This window comes from Epargyreus clarus, unplaced genomic scaffold (genome assembly GCF_041222505.1).
Source record: "Epargyreus clarus isolate Ecla_fem2 unplaced genomic scaffold, WU_Ecla_fem_2.2 ptg000024l, whole genome shotgun sequence".
NCBI classification, from domain to species: domain Eukaryota; kingdom Metazoa; phylum Arthropoda; class Insecta; order Lepidoptera; family Hesperiidae; genus Epargyreus; species Epargyreus clarus.
In genome coordinates, this window is record NW_027332231.1 from 8984999 (window position 1) to 9008053 (window position 23055).

The window sequence follows — 23055 nt, forward strand, 5'->3', positions numbered from 1 at the left end:
AAATTAAAAAAATTAAAGGTGCCTGAATTCGAATCCTGCACCCCCATCATGAAATGGGAATCTATACCACTAGGCTATAAGTGCTTTTTATTTTTTATACTTTATGGAATTAAAGGGAACATAAGAAAAATAAAGTATCGTTTGTTGTATAATTATGTATTTACAAAATAAAAAGCTACAAAAATATACAATACTGGCAGAAAACACAAAAATAAAGGCACTTACATCACAGATATCAGTTACTTAACTATACAATGCTAATTAACATGGAATTATTCGAGATTCTTAATGGCCTTAACTATTTATTTTATTATACACATTTAATATAAACAGGTATAGCAGTTACTAAGATATAAGTAGCACACTCCCATGTAAAAAAATATCTCACAACAAATTTAACATTTAGTAAACGATTATATTGACAATTAAGAAAGATATCGCACATGATTATATGGGGTGGGACAGATGAACATATTATTCTAGTGATATTTAAGGCATACAATTAATTATTATGGTAACCACGTTGGTATTAACATTTCAGCTTTTCATGATACATTTTAGGTGACAACACTGAACCTTGGGGTACACCAGTCACCAATGTGTTTGTTGTTGAAATAAATGACCGTTGGTTGAAAACAATACAACACGAAGTCGTCATAAAACTTCCCTATAAAACTTAGCCCTAGTAAGGTATAGGGAGATCGTCGTGGCAGTTATGAATGACTCTGTGCAGTGTGTGCTACCGAATGCCTTTGTAAGGTCTAAAGAATTCAAAGAATTCAGATTTATACAAATATATTTTGTTCAACGCTTTAAATGGTTTAATCACTATTAGAATTTCATTTAAATCGTGTTACTGAATCTGAGAGCACACTCTCCTCTTAATTAGATTTGACTCAAAAACTGCGTTATTATATTATATTTTACTCGTGCCGGTAAATTAATTTATTTTTACTCATGCGACTATGACTGAATTAATTAAAGTAAATGTGTAAGTACAATGCTTACACAATATAATTCAAATATCTGTTAGCAAAGTTTGCGAACTATGACCAAATAATATAATGACTCTAATGGAAGTGAAATACTTTCTGTGGAAGACCAATAAGATACTTATTTAAATTAAATAGAACAGTTGTTTTGGCGCTCTATTACCGAAGTTTAAGTGATTAGTGACGTTTGTAGTATTAAATGACTACATTGACTACACTATCGAGATCGGTATTCACATGACTTTCATAGCACAATTCCATACCTAAATCACACAAACGTACTTAAAGGAACATAATTATTTTCTATAAATACTGTATAAAATGTATATAGGTACTTACACATTATTACTACACGTACATAGGCAAGTAATACCTTATTAGGTAAATTATATTTTATTAGCTAAATGTAATTAAACTTTATGTCTTAACTTAGTATTGAATTTTGGTGGACTTAAAACTTGTTTCATAAATAGAGTTCTTTTCTCTTTTATTTCTTTAGAAGTTATATGGGGCACATCGGGACTTGAATTAATCCTCTTTACATCAACTGAAGTTGCATTAAGGTGCTTCGATGAAATAACTTTGTCTGTTTTATTGTCACTGCCTTTAAATTGGTTTTTAAGATGTATTACATTTAGATCTGACTCATGGGATAGATTTCCAGTGTCTTGATATAATATTTCTTCACTCGAATTCAAAGAAGTCCTACCAGGTTCAAATCTTTCTCTTAAAATTGAAAATTTTCTTCTAGGTCTATTTCTTACAGCTTTTTTAATATTCGTTATTTTTGAAATTGAGGTATTTACTATAGGCAACGACGTATCTTTTTCGATTAAATGTTGCAACGATGGTGCCTTTCTTAGAGAGAGTTCTTCTACTGAACCCAGAGGTATTGAAGTTTCTGATACTAAATGGCGTAAAAAGTCCACATTTGTATTGCATAGGTCTTGTAGACGATCTTCGGATTTATTACTTATTTTTTTACTTTGGACTTTTTGATTGGTTGATCTTTGACGGCGCGTTGTATTTTCATTGTAATTTGTAGCATTGTTTGAATTCATGCGAGCGAGAGTTGGTGTAATATTTAATTCTTTTTTGATTGATTCAAATTTAGAACCATGTGAAACGTTCAGAATGTTTTCTTTCTCGGGCAAGGTTTCCATAATATTGCTAGAATCAAACTTTGAAGGTTCTTTCCAAAGAGCCTTTTTCAAATTCGTATCTATACTGGGAGGCGTATGAAACTGTGGTGAATCAAACATATGCTCCCTTCTATGATATAGATTTCTTGGGGAATTAGTTACTGTTGCTTTACGGATTTCGTCTATAGTTGCAACTAAAGACCTTTCAGAATTCAGTCGCTTTTTGTTACATGGATCAATGTCTCCAAGATCGTCTAACTCTTCTAAAATTGGTTCTAAATGATTTGGATCTTTATTAGTATCAACCATACACGGCTTTGCTACAAATGTGTCGTCATTGGAAGTACAAATAATCGTATTAGCGTAATCTTCTGGGTTGCGATCGAATTTCACGAACACATTAGAATAGGTATGTGGCTTCTTAGGGAACGGAGGTGCGGAAAGGATAGCATTCTTTAACTCTTGAGAGATACAACTGCTTATTTCAGAACTACCTGAAGTAAGCGTATCACGACTTCTGTCTCTCACCACACTGCCGTCGTGCAACCAGTTTTCAATATCACAATAACAATTCCAGGATCTTAAACCCCAAGCTTCTCGGGCAATGTTGACAGCGCAAATGTTTTCGTAATCATGCACTGAAAGGATTTCTGTGGGAGTGTCAATATCGCGTTGTTTTAGATACAACAAGTCACTGCTACTGATTCCGTTTTTACTTTTATCTTTTTTGGCATACATTTCTTTCAGAATGTCCAAGGCTATTTTCTGGATGTTTTCTATGTCGGCATCTTGATTTCCCACTTTTATGTTTTTTAAAGCGCTCAAACAAAGCTTTTGTACAATGTTTTCATTGAAAGTATTAATATCAGAACTATTAATATCGCTAAAACTTAAGTCGAGATCCATGTCAATTGAATCCGATGATGTCTTTTTATTGGAACCATCAGTGTCTTGGCTTATTTCTGAGCTATGATCATTTTTAATCGTCTTAATAAAATTTGCGTTCACAATATTACACACATTGAGATTTAGGTTAGTCAACTCGTCCCGTAGTTCGTCTGAGGAACAAATTCCTCGGCGCTTTTGTAAATTCAGCGTGCTAGACGTTATTTCGTCAATGGAACTTTCTAAACTATCTATTGAAGCCAATTTCAGCGTAAGTTCCGTGGGTGAACACATTTTTTTCTTATTAATCTTTACATTTAATAGGTTAGCATGATGTTCTCTATTCATCATGACTGATTGTGGTGTGTTTTCCACAGTATATAACTCTATACTTGAAGTGTCCATGCTAATATTTCCAACAGGGGCTGATGTGAAAGTAGGAGTACCCGATCTAGCGATCCAATGATCAAGCAAAAACTTTTTATCAGCGTTATCGGTTTCATTATGTGTTGTTTGTTGAACTTCTGTTTGTTCTTTCATATTTAAGGACGTGGTGGGTTTTTCTTTATTAGCACTCTTAAAAGATCTAACATGACTCAACCCTGTACCTTTATTTTCACTTTTTTCTGGTTTCTTTGTTACTTTATTGTTTAGCTCTATATCCTCGTGAGCATATTTCCAAGGTATTGGACCTTTTGAATGGAAATATCTGTAATACAATATCATCGCGATCATGCCTGTAACGAAAATGTTTATTTGTTAAATCATGCAACGAAATTGCAATGATGAATAACATAATATGTAAGCAATGAATATGGATAGAAATCCAATAAAAATATATATTTTCTAACCTGTGATGGTTCCAGCTATCACACAAACTGTGGCAGCGATGGACCAAGACTTCCTCTGCTGTTCAGTATCAGAAATCAGCACATATAGGAATAAGCTACCGAAATTCTGTGTCACCATTAAAGTATAAAACATCATTAGGCGGTAACGTGTGTGCCCTTCGCGCAGATTTATATAACAGAAGCAGTAGACAAATCCCATTACAACGTTGTATAAAGTTTCTTCCAACTTGTTCGGACAAAAGTCTGTTTTTTGCATGACTATCCAAAACGTCATTGCACACCAGTGTAAACCTAAAAATAAATTTGCATTGAAAAGTACTTATTTTAGTATACGATGAATATTTATTAAAGGTTTATATGAATAGAACAGTCAAGTTTTGTGGTAATATAAAAAACAAATCACGTAAGTAACTATATTTCGTACAAATTGGGGAAAGGGTCGTATTGGGAGACTCAGAAATCGCAATTATTCTTAGTTTAATCATCAGAAGCTTAGTCAAATGTTTCGAAAATATGGCAAGACAACACCTTTTGAAGGTGGTAGAACCCTTTGTGGTTCGACTCCGGCGGCACCACCGCCACACCTATTTCTATCTAATAATAGCAGTGTTAGGCGCTGCTGTGTTCCGGTTTGAAGGGTGTGGTAAGGGAGAGGTAGTCCTTAGGGGTAGGTAGCGGCGCATCTGTGGCCGACCTCAGGTAGGAATATCTAATCCTATCTGGGGTTGATTACAGATGTCCATGGGCGGCAGTAGCCACTTACCATCAGGTGGACTGCATGCTCGTCTGCTACTCCTATATTAAATATAAAAAAAGACCTATTTTTTTTATATTACTTAGAGGACACGGATACTCCTGGATCCTCATATATGTTCAGGTCTCCCAGTGAAGAGAATAAAAGTCCAACTTGACTACAAAAACAACAGTATTAATACACTAAAGTATTACAACTTACCTAAAGGCACAAAAGTCCATATCCCAAAAATTATAGCAAATAGCAAGATCCCGGAAATTCTCCCGATCAACATGCCAAAGTGCCAAACTATTTTGAGTAAAAATGAGTTCCACTGAAATTGTTCGGTGGTGAAAGTAATACTGTAAATATATGTCACACAACCCCATATCACAGATGCAATTGATGCTGCCAGAGCAAATACTGGAAATAAATTAAAAATATTAAATATTAACATATAGAAATATGTATTTCATTAACAGAGTTTTAACTAGTTATCGCCAATCTGCTAGTCCGCTCTGAAGTTGTTCCGAGCAGGTGTAGTCATACAATTTGCTATGGCGACGCGATTCATTTCTATATTCAGGAGCGGACTAGCAGTTGTACACGGATTATACTCACCAAAATTTAATTTTAATGAAATAAATTATTTATAATAAAAAGTAGACTGCTTAAAAATAATCAAGTAAAAAGGGAAAATATCAAGTACACTAATGATATTAACACATTTAATTAGAAATAAAATATTATAAGCAGGCAGGGACAAAAGTAGTTTTGGTAGTATATTTTTCTGTTGGACTACTTTTTGGATACAAACATTTTAAGCCTGTATTTTCATTTAAGAAAGATATGGCCAAGATTACTGATTTCATTTATAGCTTATGGTAAAAATGATATACAATATCAACTTACCCTTTGTATAATAGTTTTCATTTAACATAATAATTGCATATGTCTGCAAGATTATTTGTGGTATAGTCCCAGTGAATATGTACAGAAAATGCAACAAACTTAAATCATTTCTCTGACATATTAGTTTCTGGGTTTTTATTGACTCCAAATTCTTACAAGCGAATACTTTGTGCAAGAATATGATATACCTATAACAAAATTGAGAATATTTTATAATACACTTTTTTGAAAAACAATTACTTCCTTACTTTCAAAAACATTTGGACTTTTTTAAAATAAACTTTTTCAAATATTCTTCATATAAAAGACATATTGAATGATTTCATTTAGAGTCCATTTGAGAAATTTTACATACATTTAAAAACTTATGGATAATTCTTAGGTTTCATTCATACATTAACAATTGATTTGCAATGAAGAAGTGGATAAGAGATATTATTAAACTGTACTTTAAGTACAATGCATTCCTAAAAGCATATAACTATAAGATCAGAGGACTGAGATTTTCATCTGGTTTTCCATTGTGATTCCCTTAATTTTTTTTTCTTTTTTATAATATAGGAGTAGTAGACGAGCATGCAACCACCTGATGGTAAGTGGCTGCTGCCGCCCATGGACATCAGTAATCAACCCCAGGTAGGATTAGATATTCCTACCTGAGGTCGGCCACAGATGCGCCGCTACCCCTGAGGACTAAGCTGGAACGCCTCGGAAAAGTCTGTCTCCCTTACCACACCCTTCAAACCGGAATACAGCAGCGCTTAACACTGCTGTTATTAAGTAGAAATAGGTGTAGCGGTGGTGCCGCCGGAGTCGAACCACAAAGGGTTCTACCATCTTCAAAATTAATTTTATTTAAAAAATAGTTATACCTCTCTAGTAATCCAGCGAGACAGCCATGTGTTATCCAATGCCGGATTTTTGACTTGTGGTCAATCAGAAACCATCTCATAGAGAAAATGTTTATCAGTATATTTGGAGATAGTATAAAAGTGGCTGTGGCCAGTGCCCAGTACATATATCCATTTTTACAGTACTCTGCAAAGACTAAAATATCTGAAAAGAAAAGAAATATTTTATATCAACTTTAAAGATAAACATTGCGAATTGTAAATAAATGTGAATTAAATAAATATGTGCTTTGTAAAATATGTTTCTTTATTAGTTTTATATTCTGGGTCCTCAAATGTATGGAACCCAAAACATATGGACTCCTAGTGTGAAGCTGAGAATGTTACAAGCGTTATTACTGGTACTAATAAAGTATGCAGCCAAAAAATATTTTTTTATTGTGAAGATACATAAGATTGTGTAACGTAAAATATTATACTTCTTTTATTACGTTTTGCACCTTTAATTATAATATAACTATAACTTAATTAGAATTTGGGCACACAGGTTGTGTAAATAGTTAAATAATTAAAACAAACACATTGTTTACAACATACAAAATACGAATTCGCAAACTGAACTGAAAATAATAATATTTTAATAATATCTTACGTACCTGTAGTTAAATCGGCAAGAATCGTGACTAAGGATATGAAGACACTCAACACATTGAACACACAATAGGTTTCGTCCTGGTTGCTAGAAGTCTTTCGGTCTGTAGGATTACCGAGCACACAAGCCTCTGCCATTCTACAAATGCATGCGCATATTGAGTTAAACCACCCCTGGTTTCTTCTTATACTGTCCCCGTATATACAACATGAAGTCTACATTTAGGTTAAAAGCAGTTTATTGCACTAATAATACAAATATCACCTAGGAACTAACTATAAAAACAATTCAATTCAACGGCGGCGCAGACGCAAGACAGGTCGCTGCACTCCGCTTATTAGATAGGGTTGCCATGTGTCTGTCCGTTCATGAGCCATGTCCTTGTTAAAAATGATTTACTACTAGAATTGGGTACTTGACAGTTATAACAATAAAATATGAAATATATCCAATATGATAGCTTATAAGTAAACATAAATTATGCAGTATTTAGTTTAATTTTTAATACGTTCTAAGTATTTTAATTTTTTAAAAGAAATTTTCGATTTTTTATCTGTGGATTTTAAATCCCAAAACGGCGACAGTGCTGCCTTAAATATCATGTGACGTCACTACATGCATAATAAACAAGACAAATAAAAATTATATCGTTTGCTGTTAGAGTTGGTTGAATTTATGTTGTGAACCGAAATGAATCCACAGTATATTAAAGCTGATAGCGTGAATCTGCTTAAAGAAGATATACAATGCAATAAATAAAAATGAATACAAAAACTTCCGTGAAATAACCTATGGAAATCACAAATAAACAACGTAAGTAAAATATTCTTTATATTTACATTTAATCATTTCGGACAGTTAAAACATTTCTTAACCGATTTCCGAGAGAAGAAAGGTTGTCTTTAAGTGATTATCAAGCTTTTTAAACTATACTTATATTCTTATGTGAACTGCTTTAGGGTTATTTATTGCTTATATTTATATTTTCAGATCTTCGCGACAGTCGTATAGTGACGACGCTATAGGGTATGTGCAGTTTAAGAGGCAGGCAAGTTTGTGTTTCATGAAAAGTAAAAGTTGTCCTGAATACAAGGTACATCAAAAGTCATGCTCAGTGTCCATGACTGTATATGAAAAACAAAGTATTATTAAATGTGATGACTGTCCTGCCTCCCAAGGATGCAGCAAACATGCAGTAGCATTTTTAATGTGGAGTCATAGAAAGTGAGGAACCAAAAGTTTCAAAGGTGGTCAGCACTCTGAAGTACATAAAGCAACATAAAGTAAAGGAAATGGGAAATAGTAGTTCTTTACTTGAGTAACCTACCCAACAAAATGAAGGAATTGCACTACAGATTTCTCAAAATGACAATGATAAAAATTATATATATAGTTGTTACAGAAAATAATTTTAAAAATGAAGAAAGTACACACTCAAGCAGCACAAAAATTCAGCTTAGCAAGAGCTTGAATATACTAGAAAATAACAGCTTCAAAATGCTTTGAGGTTATCTGTAGTAAATATTGTAAATGTAACATATAATGATAAATATCTACAAAAGTTCTACGGTGTGTACTCAATAATAGACCCATATAAACCTAACAAACAAAGCAGTTGGTTAATAAAAGATTAAAATTAGCAAATCATGTATTTTTAATTATACAGTCCTGTAAGTTAATCTGTGCACAAGTAATAATAACTCTGTCATCGAAATAGTTTGTTTCTTATTAATTACAGAATGAGGCCTTAAAATAGAGAATTCTCGTAGACGTCTTTTAATTCATTTATTCTATTCTTAACTAATACTATTTTAACTCTATTCTTATCGTAGATATCTTTATAACATATGAAATATATGAATACTTTAACTTGCTGTTTTGTTCTGATTACATCCGGGTTTGATGATTTAGAGTAGAGGAATCACTCCTTATTCTTTTTTCTCATTAATACTTCTATTATATGTTTGAATCCTCTGTCTGCAAGTTCTTTTAACGTTTATGAGATTTCGGTTTAGGAACGTGTATAAGCAAATTTGTTAGGATATTTAGCGGTCGTACTTGTACACATCGTCACTGCACACGTCTTATAACTTGTCATTTATTTCAATTTTAGTTATAAAAGCTAAATAACTCCCTATTTTCTTCCAAGTGTTGTTTGTTTACAGTATAATGACGTTTCACCACAAAATGACACTTGACCGCCTGATTTAACGCGACGTTCCGTTCACCGTAAAGAAACTTTGTTTTTTTATTAATAAATAGCCCCTTTTTCGAAAAAGTGATCAATGAAAGGCGTATATAATACGTATACTAATTCATTGAAACACTTTCCCAAAAAGTGTCAAGTAGCCAATTATTTTTTTGTTGATACCATTTAAATTATTGTAAGTGTATTGAAATTTTCATACGTGAATATGGGAATAATAATATTATAAAGGTATGCATAAATTAATGTATTCGAAAAAAAAATATATATTTCATGTCACTACGAATTTGGTGAAATGGGACGTTCGTTAATTTATTTTGAATTTTGATTGGCTGTCTTGGTTTGACAGTAAAAACTAGACAAAATCAAAATGTCAAAAACAAAATAAAACTTTGACGTATAACGTCTACACAACTACACATTTCAAGTTTTAATATTCAGTTCATTTTGTTTATTATTTCTTTTAAAGCATATTATAATTATTGAATCCTTTAAAACGCTCATTTCTTTCACTATCGGTGGAATAAATTCAAAAAATATACTGTGCCTTAAAGAAGGATAAATCATCCAATTAATCACTTACAAAAGTATAAATAAATTGATTTTTTAATAGTTTCATTTAAAGGAGTTGCTATAAAATGATTCATGACGCGTTGTTGATATTGTGGGACTGTTCTGATGTTAAAGAAGAAGCTAGAGTGAGTTTGGTTACAAGCTATGTATAAGCTTATTACTTTGTTAGCTTATTTGAGTCTGAAGGTAGCATCATTCAATATTCTTTTAAAGGTAGGTCTTGGGTAGTTCGCCTCCGGCTGCACCACCGCTACACCTATTTCTGCCTCATAACAACAGTGTTATGCGCTGTGTTCAGGTTTCAAGGGTGTGGTAAGGGAGACAACACATTCGAGCTTAGTCCTCAGAAATAACGGCGTATATGTGGCCGAACTCAGGAAGGAATCATCGTATTTGGGGTTGATTACAAATGTCCATGGGCGGCAGTCACCACTAACCATCATGCGGACTGTATGCTAGTCTGCTATTCCAATATTAAAAAAAAGACTGAAGCAATATTCTGTAAGCCTGCTAGAAGATACATTTCAGTGCAGAATTTTCACAGTAAATTATTGTAGCAGTATAAAGAAGATTATCAGTCTGCACCATAGAGCTTGTGTTTTGTTGTTCTTGTTTAAAGAAACAATCTTTATTATTCTAATTTACTTATATACAGCATTATGATTAAAACATCAGGGTAGGAGTAGGTAGCAGTTTAGTAAGGCTTCTTCCATATTCCATATTCCATAATGTGTTTTGTGTGCTATAAGCAATATCTACATCTTTCCTAACTTCCACATTAATAAAAAATTTTAGTTGGATCAAAACTCCTACGCCAACCAAGGTGATGCTGAAATCTACAACAGAATATATGCTATTGCAAGAGACCACCATGCTATTCAAAAGTTTGTGGAAATTACAACATTCCATACAAGGAAATTTCATTCAGGTATTTAATTATTTTAAGTTTATACTGTTTTATTTTTGGTAAGATATTATATAGATACATAGGCCTTTTTAACACATAATCGTCTTCTAGCCTAGCATAAGTTATATAATTTTTATCAGTATAAATGGGTCGTAATAGTGAGAAAATGGCTCTCGTTAATTAATTTCGCTTTAGATCATATTTATGTATGATTCCTGGAAAATATTGATAGTGTGACATGTATTGCCATCTTTTGAAGAATATTGGAACCATTCTCAGTTTAAAATAAGTAATGATAATTTCTTAAAATCTTTTAATATGTATTTTTCTGTTTTATTACAGCATCAGGTCTTAGAACATATGGGTTGTATGGTCAAGCACTCAGTGAAGGAATGTCTGAGGTGCTTCAATCTTACAAGAAAACTTTAGTAGAAGTTGAAGGTTTGGTTATTGGCAACCAAAACTACACCCTGTCATTTGTATACAGTTATGTTGAGAAGTACCAAGGACTTTTTAATGTATTGAATAGAATAATAGTTACTATAAAGGAGAGAAGACTATCAGGCTGTCAAATTCTAAGCCTCATTCATCAATATATCTTGAGTGGGAATGAAATGGTGCATGAAGCAATTTTAAAGTAAGTTTATTAAAAATCTATGTTGTTGCACTGTGTAAAATTATACTAACTACACTAACTGTGTAAATTTGAATTACTCAATTCTTATTTAATTTTAACCAAGATTCATACATACATATTGTATATAAAATATAATCCAATGTAGAGATGGTTTGGCAGAAACATATTATTATATTGATGCAAGAAAGATAATTCTTATTAAGCTTCACTGCATAAACTTTCCTGCAGAGAGATTTAAATTTGAAATTAAAAAAAAAGTTTGTTCACCTTTTGAAATGATTTTAACAGACCCAAATATTTTCAATTCAACAGCTATATAAATTTTTCTCTAATATAAGTTCAAATAACTCTCATGTAAATACTCATGTCACTTTATAGTAAGGCTTGGTTTTTTAAAACGCCAATATCTAGCATGTGTAAGCTTTACTTTTTAACAAACAAACATAATATTATGTTATGAGAAATATAATATCTGAATAGTGCCTTTTTAACCAACTTCACCAACCAACTTCGTATATATGCTTTTTTTTTGGTTGTTTAGCGATTTTTTTTACACTTAAATAATGAATCATTCTTTTGCAGAATATTTTCATGTATAAACCTGGTTTTTATAAATCAGCTATGCACATGGTTGCTGTATGGGGAACTAAGAGATCCCTATGAGGAGTTCTTTATACTGAAAGCTAAGAAGTCTGATACTTCTGACACTTATATATCTACTCCATCTACTGGCAATACATGTGACAAATCTCTTGTTTCTACTGTAAGTTAAATTTTTTTTTATTTTTTAATATGCTGTTAATCTTCTTACTATGATGACAATCATACTGCTGCATATGTTAATGGTTAAGAATATTTCCATACACATATTATTGCTTATTTTATTAAAAAATCAAGATTCTAGCTGTGTTTTATTATTGCTAAATGCACAGGGTAAGCTCATCTTAAAGGATTATTATTATTTTGTATATTTTATGTACTTAGTAGTAATATTGTGTGTTTTGTGGTGTTAAGTGTTCACTGAAGTCTGTGGGCCCAGATCATCTGTAAAAATGGCTTAGTAATATAGAAGGAGACCTTCTTAAAGCTTAGTTTATTACAGTTTAAGAGTAATATTATTAAGTTATTTCGTAGAAGTTATACTTCTTTTAGTTAATCATAAAAATCAGGTTGTAGTAATATTTTCTTATTGAAACATAAGTTTTGATTTGAAATTTCAAATGAAATAGGTTGAAGTTAGTCTGAAATTAGAATTATTGTTTGTTTCAGTTACAACATACACCATTGGATTGTGGATACAACCTAAATCCAAATATGATACCACACTTCATTCCACTCTCACTTGCTCAAGAGATATTGTTCATTGGAAAAACAGTAATATTATTTGGGTTTGACCCAAAAAAACTCAAGAAGACGAACTGTTTTACCCTGAGTAGACCCTTGTTGTCGTTGCAGAAGATTGATAATGATTCTAGAAGGTAAATTAATATCTAATACAATGTAAGATAAGTCTGCCTTTTTACCTGGTCATGTCTAATTTTGGTAAACTAAAGTCTAGAATGTGAATTAAGTATTTCCAGATTGTAAATTTAAACTTTTTCTTTAAATTATTTTCTTTTAACATGTTCTCTGTTGATAATAAACCTAGGATGAGCTTGTAGTATATAGTTGTAATAAATAGTAGTTTTTTTGGATTAGACTGGATTTTTTTTGGAATAATTAATTCCTTTACAGATTCACAATTTGGGAAGAGAAGGAGTCAGAGTTTCATGAGAAGTTACAGAATTTAAAGAAACCAGAAGTTTTTGAAGTTTGTAACTTAAGAGCTGTTGTACGCGAAATCAAGGAGTGTGTTACTAAGGTAAGCAAAAGATAAGAGGGTAAGTACAATCCTTTTTTTTATTTAAGCTAAGAGGAAACTTTCATTTTTTCTTTTCCATAAAAGTATAAACATATTATAAATTGTTTAAGGTTCTTATCATTGATATTAAAAGGATATCTACAAAATTTTGTTACATTTCCTGAGATAGGATTCATAACATATGTATATGTGCTGTAAATAGAAACAATGTATTCTATTTCACAGCATTTATGGACAGTGGCAGTTGAAGAGGCGCAGCTGTTGCACGAGCTGAAGTTGATGAAGGATTTCTACTTGTTGGGGCGAGGCGAGCTCTTCCTGGAGTTATTACGGCTTACTTCACCTATACTAGATCGTCCTACATCCAGGACATCTACAAGAGGTAACTTTTGCCCTCACAGTTTGACACTAGTACTCCCTGTTTGTGGATGCCGTGGACACACTCAAAGACAAATACACAAAAAGACCCAATATAAATATAAAATAAAAATATATAAAACCCAGACATCTTAATTCATCATTTAGATATGTGTCTGGCCGGGAATCGAACCCGGAACCCACTGCACGATCGACCGCGTTGTTGGCCGCTCCGTAACGCGGGGAATAAAAGCCTATATTTATAAAGCAGTAGGAGAAAAGCTATATATCTATCATCAACCCGTTACTGTCCCACTGCTGGGCCCCTGTCTCCTCTCAGAGTAAGAAGGATTAGGGCCTAGTCCACTGTGCTAGCCAAGTGGTAGACTTAACATATCTTTGATTTTTTTTTATTGAATATGCAGGTTTCCTAATGATGTTTTCCTTCACCGTTTAAGCAAGTGATAATTAATTTCTAATACGCACATAACTTTGAAAAATAAGAGGTGCGTGCCTGGTATTTGAATCTCGGACCCCTCGATCAAGAGGTCGAGTTTCTTAACCACTAGGCTATTACTGCTATGCTGTTGAAAAGCTAGTGTATAATGTTGAAGAACATTGTTACAGATATGAACCACGCATTCCAGCTGGCGGCCAGAGCAGTATTTCTTAGCAACAGTAGTGACATTGAGAAGTTCAGCTTCGAATTGCCGTATGTGAAACCGAACGTCTCCGCAAATTCTTCTGTCGAGGATGATAGCAGTGCTGGTAAATAAGTGATTCATAATAACAATTCTTGAAATATTTTTTTTGAAATTTAAATTCTACTACTATTACTACTATATTATAAAAAAAAATATACAATTTATTTTTAGTTGCGGATGGCTGGTCGAGCATTATCCTGAAGTATGACTTCAAATGGCCTTTGCATCTACTCTTCGCGCCTGAAGTGCTCGCGCGGTACAACGACATGTTCAGACTGCTGTTGAGGATCAAGAAGACTCAACACGACTTGCACGCGCTGTGGAAGACGTATAAGCAATCTACGAGGTAACATATCAGAAATAGTGACCGACGGAAGCTTAGGTTTTTATTCTCGTTTGGGTCATAATATACTTTTTTCTAAACTTACGAAAATTTAGACAACTGTAATTTAATGATACACAGTCATAGAAGCATTTAGGCAAGGAATGTCTATTGATTTAATTTTTTTAGTCAATAGGAGTAAATTAAAAAGAAATATATATGATTTGTCAGATGAGAGTCGTCGGCGTCTTAAATAAATAGACGAGAAACCTTCCAGTCAAACACCCGAGTACAGCATACCCGAAAATTCGTGAACATATGTTGCGGTTGAGATGATAGGTTCTGTCGATTTTGGGCCGAAAGCGAAACTTTACTGAAATCTCTTTTTGGTTGAAACTTGGCTTAAACCCTTTCGCGGAAATCATAGAAAATAACTACTAAAATATTATTCCTCTTTGCAGGTTTTCAATGTGCCAACTCCACAACAAGTTGATGTTCTTGATGGACAACCTACAACACTACTTGCAAGCGGACGTTTTGGAAACCAACTTCTCGCGTCTCATGGAAGCCGTGAGCAAGACCAACGACTTCGAGAAGCTGAAGAAAGCCCACGCCACATTCCTCGCTGATATACTTAGCCAGTCGTTTTTGACTGTCACTACGGTAATTTATTTTTTTAGTTTATTTTTCTTATGTTGTCGCAAAATATGCTCCCTGGTCAGAAAAATGAGCCCTTCTGATGCGCATAATGCCCCACTGATTGCAACCGTGATCGGCAAAATGTGCCTTCGATCGGTAATATCGGTATCCCGGAACGGCAAAATGTAATATTTGATCTGCAAAATGTGTCCCTTTTTGGCAAAATGTGCCTCTGATCCGCAATATACGCATCTATAATCGCGCCTATATAAAGCACCCCTTCAGAAGTCGGACAGAAGACGGTCGACAGAAAGTCGGACTCGATAAAACGATAACCGAAAATGAAATAAAAGATATTTATTAAACAAGAAAATTAAAAATGCAAACTATCTCCAATATTATCAAAAATCACGAATGGCAATTATAAGAAATCCTATTTTCAGTCTGAAGACAGCGAAACCTCCAACGATGTCGCGGACTCGTTAAACAATCCTGTGTTCTGCAATATAATGGAGCTGCAGAAACTGTGCCACTCCTTCTGCAGCCTGAGCGAGTGCGCGTCCGACAAAGAGGCGGAGGACTATTATATACGAGGATATTCTGATCGGTAATTATAATTTCATCTTGTAATAGTCATACTTAAAGAAGCCCTTTTAAGTCAATAAGGATATCCACTAATTACATGAGATTTTTTTAGCGAAATTCTACCCCTCTTCTTCCCTTAATATTTTTCATTTAATAATAGTTAATTATTTAAGATTTGTTTATAAAGACATTTAAGATTGCTTATGAAGTAGGGTAGAATTATAATGAAAATATATTTTAAAAAAGAAACATGCTTTATTTATTTAAGCACTATTTATCTCACAATTTTACTTTGCGTCTTTCGTACTTGATAATGTCGAGTAATTAATGGACGTTCCTAATGTGCGGGCGGTTTATATAATACAAAATGATTTAAATATTATACTTAAAAAATCTGCAAGTCTTGTAATATTTACAAGCTAACTTTATGATGATAATTTTATTTTTATATTTGTAAAAATTCTCGTAATTTATTCCAGTAATTCTAAAAGAAGTATACCAACAATGTAATAATCTAATAATTTTAGTTTTTATCAAAATTGACCTCGGGAATTGAATTAAGAATGAATGAATGGTTTGTTTAGGTACAACAAGCTGGTCGCACAGCTGATGCAGCTGCTAGTATCTCTGCGCGGCGGCGCGTGCGGTGTGTACCTGGCGCGGCTGCTGGTGCGCCTGGACTACAACCGCTGGCTCAGCGGCGAGGCGCGCCTCACGCACTCCGTCACCGACATGCTGCGCTACTGACGCGGGGCCGGTGCGCCTGGACTACAACCGCTGGCTCAGCGGCGAGGCGCGCCTCACGCACTCCGTCACCGACATGCTGCGCTACTGACGCGGGGCCGGTGCGCCTGGACTACAACCGCTGGCTCAGCGGCGAGGCGCGCCTCACGCACTCCGTCACCGACATGCTGCGCTACTGACGCGGGGGCTGACGCCACGGAGCAGGGTACTGACGAGGGAAATAACACAGCGGACTGAAGCGGGATGTAGCAAGGTTTAGTCCGCGGCAAATTTCTAGTCTGCTCTGAAGATGATGCGCGCACGTGTAGTCAGCGAGCCAATGCGGTCGAACACAACCACAAGCATATACACGGAGTATATGCTACAGCAACAGTTAGGACACATTAACTGCGCTTTGTACCCGCTGGCGAGAGCGGGCAGCGGAGGGTGCCGGGGGGTCCCGCGCTGTCTTCGTCCCGCTAACATTTACAATTTGCTATTGCCACGCGACTCGTTTCTATATTTAGAGTTGATTAGTTTGGCGCGGACTGTACTGATATAAATGCAATTATGTTGGAATGATATACATCGGCACTAGACGGTGACGGGACGGTATGTAGACGTCAAGGGGACAAGGGAATTACGACGGACGTAACAAGGTCGTGATAGCTAGATTAGATTGAATTGAGATATATCGGGCTCGCAATATCCCATCTCCCATTAAAAATTAAGTATTAGTGACGCGTGTCACTTTCGTCCACACTAAAATTATGTGTCATTTCCGTCCCCTGTTTAAAAGTATATTCTGATCTGTTTTCCCAAATAACCCAAAAGAAGTATTAACTTCGAAAATAACTTTCTAAAGTTATATGAAGCCGTCCAGCTAAAATAAGCTGGTTGTGCAGCTGGTGTAGCTGTTCATGTCCCTCGCTAGAACACAACCTGATCTGATCGCAACAAAAGAAGAGTGACTTCAAAAACGCTAAAGTATATCTTCAACGGGACTGGTTAGAGTACTCACTTCGAGAAAATAAAGCATGGGTCTGCTACTGATGCGTATATGGGAGTGATAAGAGGAGGCAGGGCACTGACTCCACGAGAATAAGAAAAATGGCTATAACGGAATGGAATACCATGGGAATTGAAAGAGTAGAAGGAAGAATTCATAGTGGAGAGAAATGAGAGATAGTGATCTAATTGGGATATGAGAAAAGAGCAAACTAGATAGAGGATAAAAAGGAGAACGAGAATGGAACAGAATCAGAAAATTGAGAGACAAAGAGGTATTACACTAACGATTAAGGAAGGAGATCAGATAGATAAAGTCTAAGATTTTGAGATTAAAGATCGAACAAGAAGGAAAAAGTAGATAAAAGAGACAAATGACAGAAAACGAAGGACATGAGAGGCGAATAAGATAAAAATATAAGATCGAAACTTCAGACCGAAACAAATTGCACTCGAGCTTTTTCAAAATATTTCGCAATAAATATATAACTTCTTTACTATATATAATGGAATACAATAATTATATAGGATCTACACTTTCATCACTAACGTTAATGTTATTACTGCTTTGTAATGAATGTTGTAAACTAAACAATATTTATCTAATATTTCTAATATCAATAAAATATGTTTTTATTTTATGTAAGATGGTTTTCTTAATTTCTCATTTTATGATTATTAATCATATTCTGGAATATTACGCATTATTTGGAAGTGGAGATATAGGAACCACGCTAACGCTCACGGGCCCCACCACTATCTTTTAAAAACAATCGTAGTTCAGGAAAGTTTTATTTCAATATTGCATCAACATTATTTTAACAGTTTTATTTTATTCCTGTCGAGCGATGTAAACTTAAAATCCTTATTCATTTTTCATCCATTGTTTTCAATCAACTATAATTGTCATATTTTGCTTAAAAAATAAATTTACTGCAAAAAAAAAAAAGAATGAATAATTTCGACCGACATCAAACAAAATTGCTTATTGTAATATTATAAAAACAATCCTACTTTAACGAGGTCGTGGTACGAAATTTCAATGTATGATTAAACTAATATTGTTTTAATAGATGGAAGTAGGCCATTTTTCGACTTTTTTGCGGCTGTTATAGGTTCAATATGTAACACGTATCCATATCGCATTTGCCTGTGCATCTGGTATATAAGGAAGGGGTAACAAAAACAACGAGGCGTGTTTCTTCATTCTTTAATGCATTTTCTCTAATTTTTTTGACAGCGATGAGCACTTTTGGTGAAAATAGATACCGGAAATCAGTATAATAATATATTCATATAATAATTCAACAGTTCCAATAAAAAAACTCTGTTTTAATATGGATTTTTACTTACATTCAGCTGCTCAACTTCACAATAAAAATAGATCTCTTCTATAAAATTTATATAATTTATAAAAGCGGTAATGTTAGGTAAAACAACTGTAAATAAATGCTTCTGGGGATTAAACGCAATAATATTTTCTCTTTGTAGATAAATTGACAGATAGTCACTCTGATAAGATCAATCGTATAAATATCTTACGAGTATAAAGTATCTATTGGTGTTAGTCGCCAAAACTGAGAACTAGGCTGCATTAATCTACTAAGCTACTGCGTATTGGTTCGTCATTCATTAACTATATTTTGGCTAAAAAGTCAACATTTGCAAAACCACTTTTACAAATTGTCATGACACTATAAGAATTAGTCAACGATGAATCGTGCCAGTTAGCGGCGGCGCCGGCGGCGGTCGGCTCAACGATCTCTACATGACCCTCTAGAATGTTACTCGTTGCAACTTATCTATTTATTGCTAAAAGTTAACGTTATCGAGAATTAGAAAAGCGCTTGCACAACGTCTATTCGCTCAACTGTCAATAGAATTCACTAAAGAAATTGAAAAATATACGCACAGATTTAGGTGAGAAAGAAGTGAAAGCGTTAACCATGCAAGTTTATCTATCGTGCCTACACTACGGCGTCGAGTATCGCCGAGCCGGCGGCTAGGCAGCGCTCTCTATCACATAATGTAATTCGTCCGAATTTATTATTCGCTCCGGTCTACTTATTCCTACAAAATGATCACTATCGACAATAAATTATTTTCACCTACAATTAAAAACAAGGTACGAAGTTTAGTGCATCGAAAACCGTGACGTGTCGCGTGGCGAGCGCACGGCATAATTGACTGGACCGCTCGAAGGAACGCCCGCTTATCAATTCTATAAAAACAAATGTCACTAAAGGCGTAACTTCGATTACAATATTTACATAAAGAAACGATTCGAAGCTCTACTGATCACCTCTACTTAGGAAACCGAGAAATCGTATGTTAAATTATCGGTAGATATGACTACTTATTATTAAAATTAAGAAAGCAACTGTGTGCTATTGGAATCATGAGGCTTGTTAGACGTGCGATGTCCGGCAGGCGCGGCGCTGCTTCGTGCCGTCAGGGATGCCCAACATTGTTTCATTTAACAGTTATTAGTAACATCGAGTGGGGAGAGTTAATCCTGAGGTCACAACACGTAACCACTGAAGGCTTTTGAGCCTGTATTTTGCAAATTGCACCATTCAAACCGAAAAACAGAATCGTAAGCACCATTTTACGGTAGGTACTCCCCACTCCAACACATTTTAGAACAGAGCAGAGGGTGCTATAATTAGGCTAGTTATAAGTTATGATCTATAAATATTCATTCACTCGCACACATTTGATACCTATTCTATATTTATTCAAAATAAACATTGCAAATAATTAAACAAGTGATATAACATACTTATAACGAAGGAATGATTGCTCCTATTTTCAGGTTAGTTTTACTTTATTGTGATATAGATATGTATCGGGCATCCGTAACGACCGCGCCGCGCTGGTGCGGCTCTACCCACTACTTATTAACCATAATGCTCCCTGTCACTACTCGCTCTTACAAAGGCGGCAACTTTGTTTCAAGCCCTTTATAAAATATATTGCTGTCTTGTTCCTGCAGCACCGTCAACGCGCAACGACGCAACTATATCTCCTCTACGCCCAACGTTATTTATACATTTATCAACAATTTCATATATTCCGTTATTGCGGTTATTGGAAACGTTTGTACGATTGGAACGCTCATTTTACGTTAACGAACGTTTTGCACCATTCAACAACATAAGTATACAGGTCTATTACGTACGCCAACAAAGCATAAAATAGTGATATCTTTACAATTCAGTCTAGTCTATATAATTATTTTCTCTTTAATGGCAAGGTATCTCTATAAAGATTCAATAGTTATCATTCTTCAATATATAACAGGTATATCTATACAAACGGATACGTCGCGTATCCGCTCATTTCTCACAGCGTCAATGATATAAAATTTAACCTAAATTATAACACAGGAGAATTAAGTATAAGATCACAAAATGAGATTCAGCGGGCGGCGCGGGGAGCGCGCCCGGCGAAGTCGCAGCTATAATACGTGTCTACGCTACAACTAGCGAGGCGGCGCGCGGCCCGCTCGCACTAAGCCTAGTATTGCTATCGGTCGGTCGGCGGCGGCCGCGTCAGGGCGCGATGCCCGCGTCCGACTTGTGGAAGGCGGCGGCGGCGGCCAGCGGCGGCGGCTGCGCCTGCGCCGAGCTGAAGTCGTGCTCGGACTTGGGCCGCGGCAGCGCCGCCGCCACGCCCAGCCCCGGCAGCGCCACGCCCGCCATGCGGCACGACGCCGCCTGCAGCGGCTGCAGCGCCAGCCCCAGCGAGCGCTCCGACAGCCGCGCCACGCTGTCGTCCGACAGGCTCACGTGCTCCGCCTCCGCGGCCAGCGCGTTCACCACCGCGTTTATCGTGTTCCCCTCGGACGTCGTGTCGTCCTCGCGGTGCGCGACGAGGTTCGGGTTCTTCCCGATCTTGTTGAGCCGCTCGGCGGCGACGCTCTCCATCGTTCGCCGCATGAGGGGGTATTGGTCGAGAACGGCGTTGAAGTGGTCCACGGATAGCGAGAAGAGGTTGCAGTAGGTTTCGGCGCGGACGGAGGCGACCCGGCGGGCGTTGGTCAGCAAGCAGATTTCGCCGAAGTAGGAGCCGTCGGAGAGACTGGTGGCTACCTCGCCGTTAGCCATCACTATGTCGACGATGCCTTCTTGAATGAAGTACATTTTGTTTCCGATGGTTCCTTCTTTTATAATTATATCGCCTGGAAAGTACAAAAATAATCCGATATAAAAGTTGTTGCAAGAACCAAATTTATATGACAAGAGAAATTTCAAAATAAATTACCAGGTTGGAAGACTTCGTATCGCAGTTTGGTGACGACATCTGAGACGAAGTTGGAGTCGGCATTTGCGAAGAAAGGCACGGACGCAACTAGCGACCGGCAGTTGTAGTTGATGACATCTTCTCGCAACTTTTCGCTCAGCTCGCCCAAAATTAGTTCCTCGTCGAAGAATTTACCCTGATAGCGGTGTTCGAAGTATTCTGTGATTCTCTGCCGCATCTCTCTGGGCAGCTTTCTGTATGCCATGTACTCTTCGACTTGTTTGACCTGAAAAAGTTTTATTCCAGATATTAGCGTTTTAAAACTGATTTTATTTTCGTTACGGTTAATTCAAACGCACACAGAAATTGGCAGGTCGGTTCCAAGCGTACACACATTGGTTGCTAATAAACTTCAATCGTGCATATTTCCAGAAACATTGATCACAACTAAATAGGCTGTTACAGATTAGACAACACGATTTACCTAATTGTTAATGGCCAACCTATACCTACGTAGAGAACACTGGTTAATATGATTATGGAGTTAAAGTTTCAATGAATTAGTCGTGAAAATAACTGTCATGAACACCCAACAATGATACGTGATTGTTCTGCGGAAGAATAAATTGTAAGTAACCTATGACACCGTAGTAAATGTGGCTAGGTGCATGAGCAGAGAACGTGTATCAACCTATAATAACAACATTAAACAGCGAACGAACATTCTTTCTGTACTCACGTCTAGTCTCTGAAACAGGTAATTATGATTTTAATGATTAGTCGTTATTGAAATCACATGATAGGATTATGATCCATGCTATAGGAATGATCTTTCTATGTCTATTCAACACTTATCCCATTAACAAACATACATCCCCGTGTTGAAATCTATTCGATGACGCACATATAACTGAAATCTGGAATGTGAGTTAACACAGTCTCGTACGTACAAAATTTAGGTGTTCATAACAGCTTACAATATCTGGTTATTCAAGAACAGTTTAATGTTGCTTAGCAGAGGATGCACATTATAAGCAGTGCCGGATTTAGATGCCTATTGAAACATTACGAAAGATGCATATAAGAAAGACTTGTAAAAAAAAAATTAAACCTATTTCTTTAATAAGATTTATATAGCCCGAAGATTACTAAACGATTATTAAAATTAATTAAAGGTACGACGAAAAAAATCAAGTTGTAGCACCATTCCAAAAAAAAATAATGTCTCTGTGAAGCTCTACCATATCTAGTATTTTGTAGGCTCGTTGTA

The 23055-nt window shown here is 35.5% G+C and overlaps 3 protein-coding genes across 10 annotated transcripts in view; 1 reads left to right on the top strand and 2 right to left on the bottom strand.

Moving 5' to 3' along the window:
• Window positions 1–137: 137 nt before the first annotated feature.
• Window positions 138–7351, bottom strand: LOC140752511 (uncharacterized). Its single transcript, XM_073086847.1, has 6 exons — window positions 7023–7351; window positions 6388–6571; window positions 5516–5703; window positions 4826–5026; window positions 3871–4161; window positions 138–3756 (listed from the first exon to the last, which is right to left on the bottom strand). Exons 1-6 carry the CDS (start codon window positions 7153–7155, stop codon window positions 1403–1405), a joined length of 3351 nt encoding a protein of 1116 aa, XP_072942948.1. The 5' UTR covers window positions 7156–7351; the 3' UTR covers window positions 138–1402.
• A 2288-nt stretch (window positions 7352–9639) lies between these two features.
• Window positions 9640–18181, top strand: Grip75 (gamma-tubulin complex component 4). The gene is made up of 12 exons (XM_073086435.1): window positions 9640–9922; window positions 10593–10725; window positions 11047–11341; window positions 11924–12104; window positions 12611–12819; window positions 13076–13202; window positions 13428–13584; window positions 14187–14327; window positions 14435–14609; window positions 15047–15248; window positions 15668–15831; window positions 16394–18181. The coding sequence occupies exons 1-12, from the start codon at window positions 9863–9865 to the stop codon at window positions 16554–16556; spliced, it is 2007 nt and encodes a 668-aa protein (XP_072942536.1). The 5' UTR covers window positions 9640–9862; the 3' UTR covers window positions 16557–18181.
• Window positions 18182–18734: 553 nt separating this feature from the next.
• Window positions 18735–23055, bottom strand: part of Ih (hyperpolarization activated cyclic nucleotide gated potassium channel Ih) — a 383966-nt gene continuing 379645 nt past the window's right edge. For all 8 annotated transcript variants that reach the window (XM_073086748.1, XM_073086746.1, XM_073086747.1 and 5 more), the window contains 2 exons: window positions 21807–22071; window positions 18735–21723 (listed from right to left, as the gene is read on the bottom strand). In XM_073086748.1, coding sequence (XP_072942849.1) covers window positions 21095–21723; window positions 21807–22071 — 894 coding nt within the window. In that variant the 3' untranslated portion in view covers window positions 18735–21094. The remainder of the gene's footprint in view (window positions 21724–21806; window positions 22072–23055) is intronic.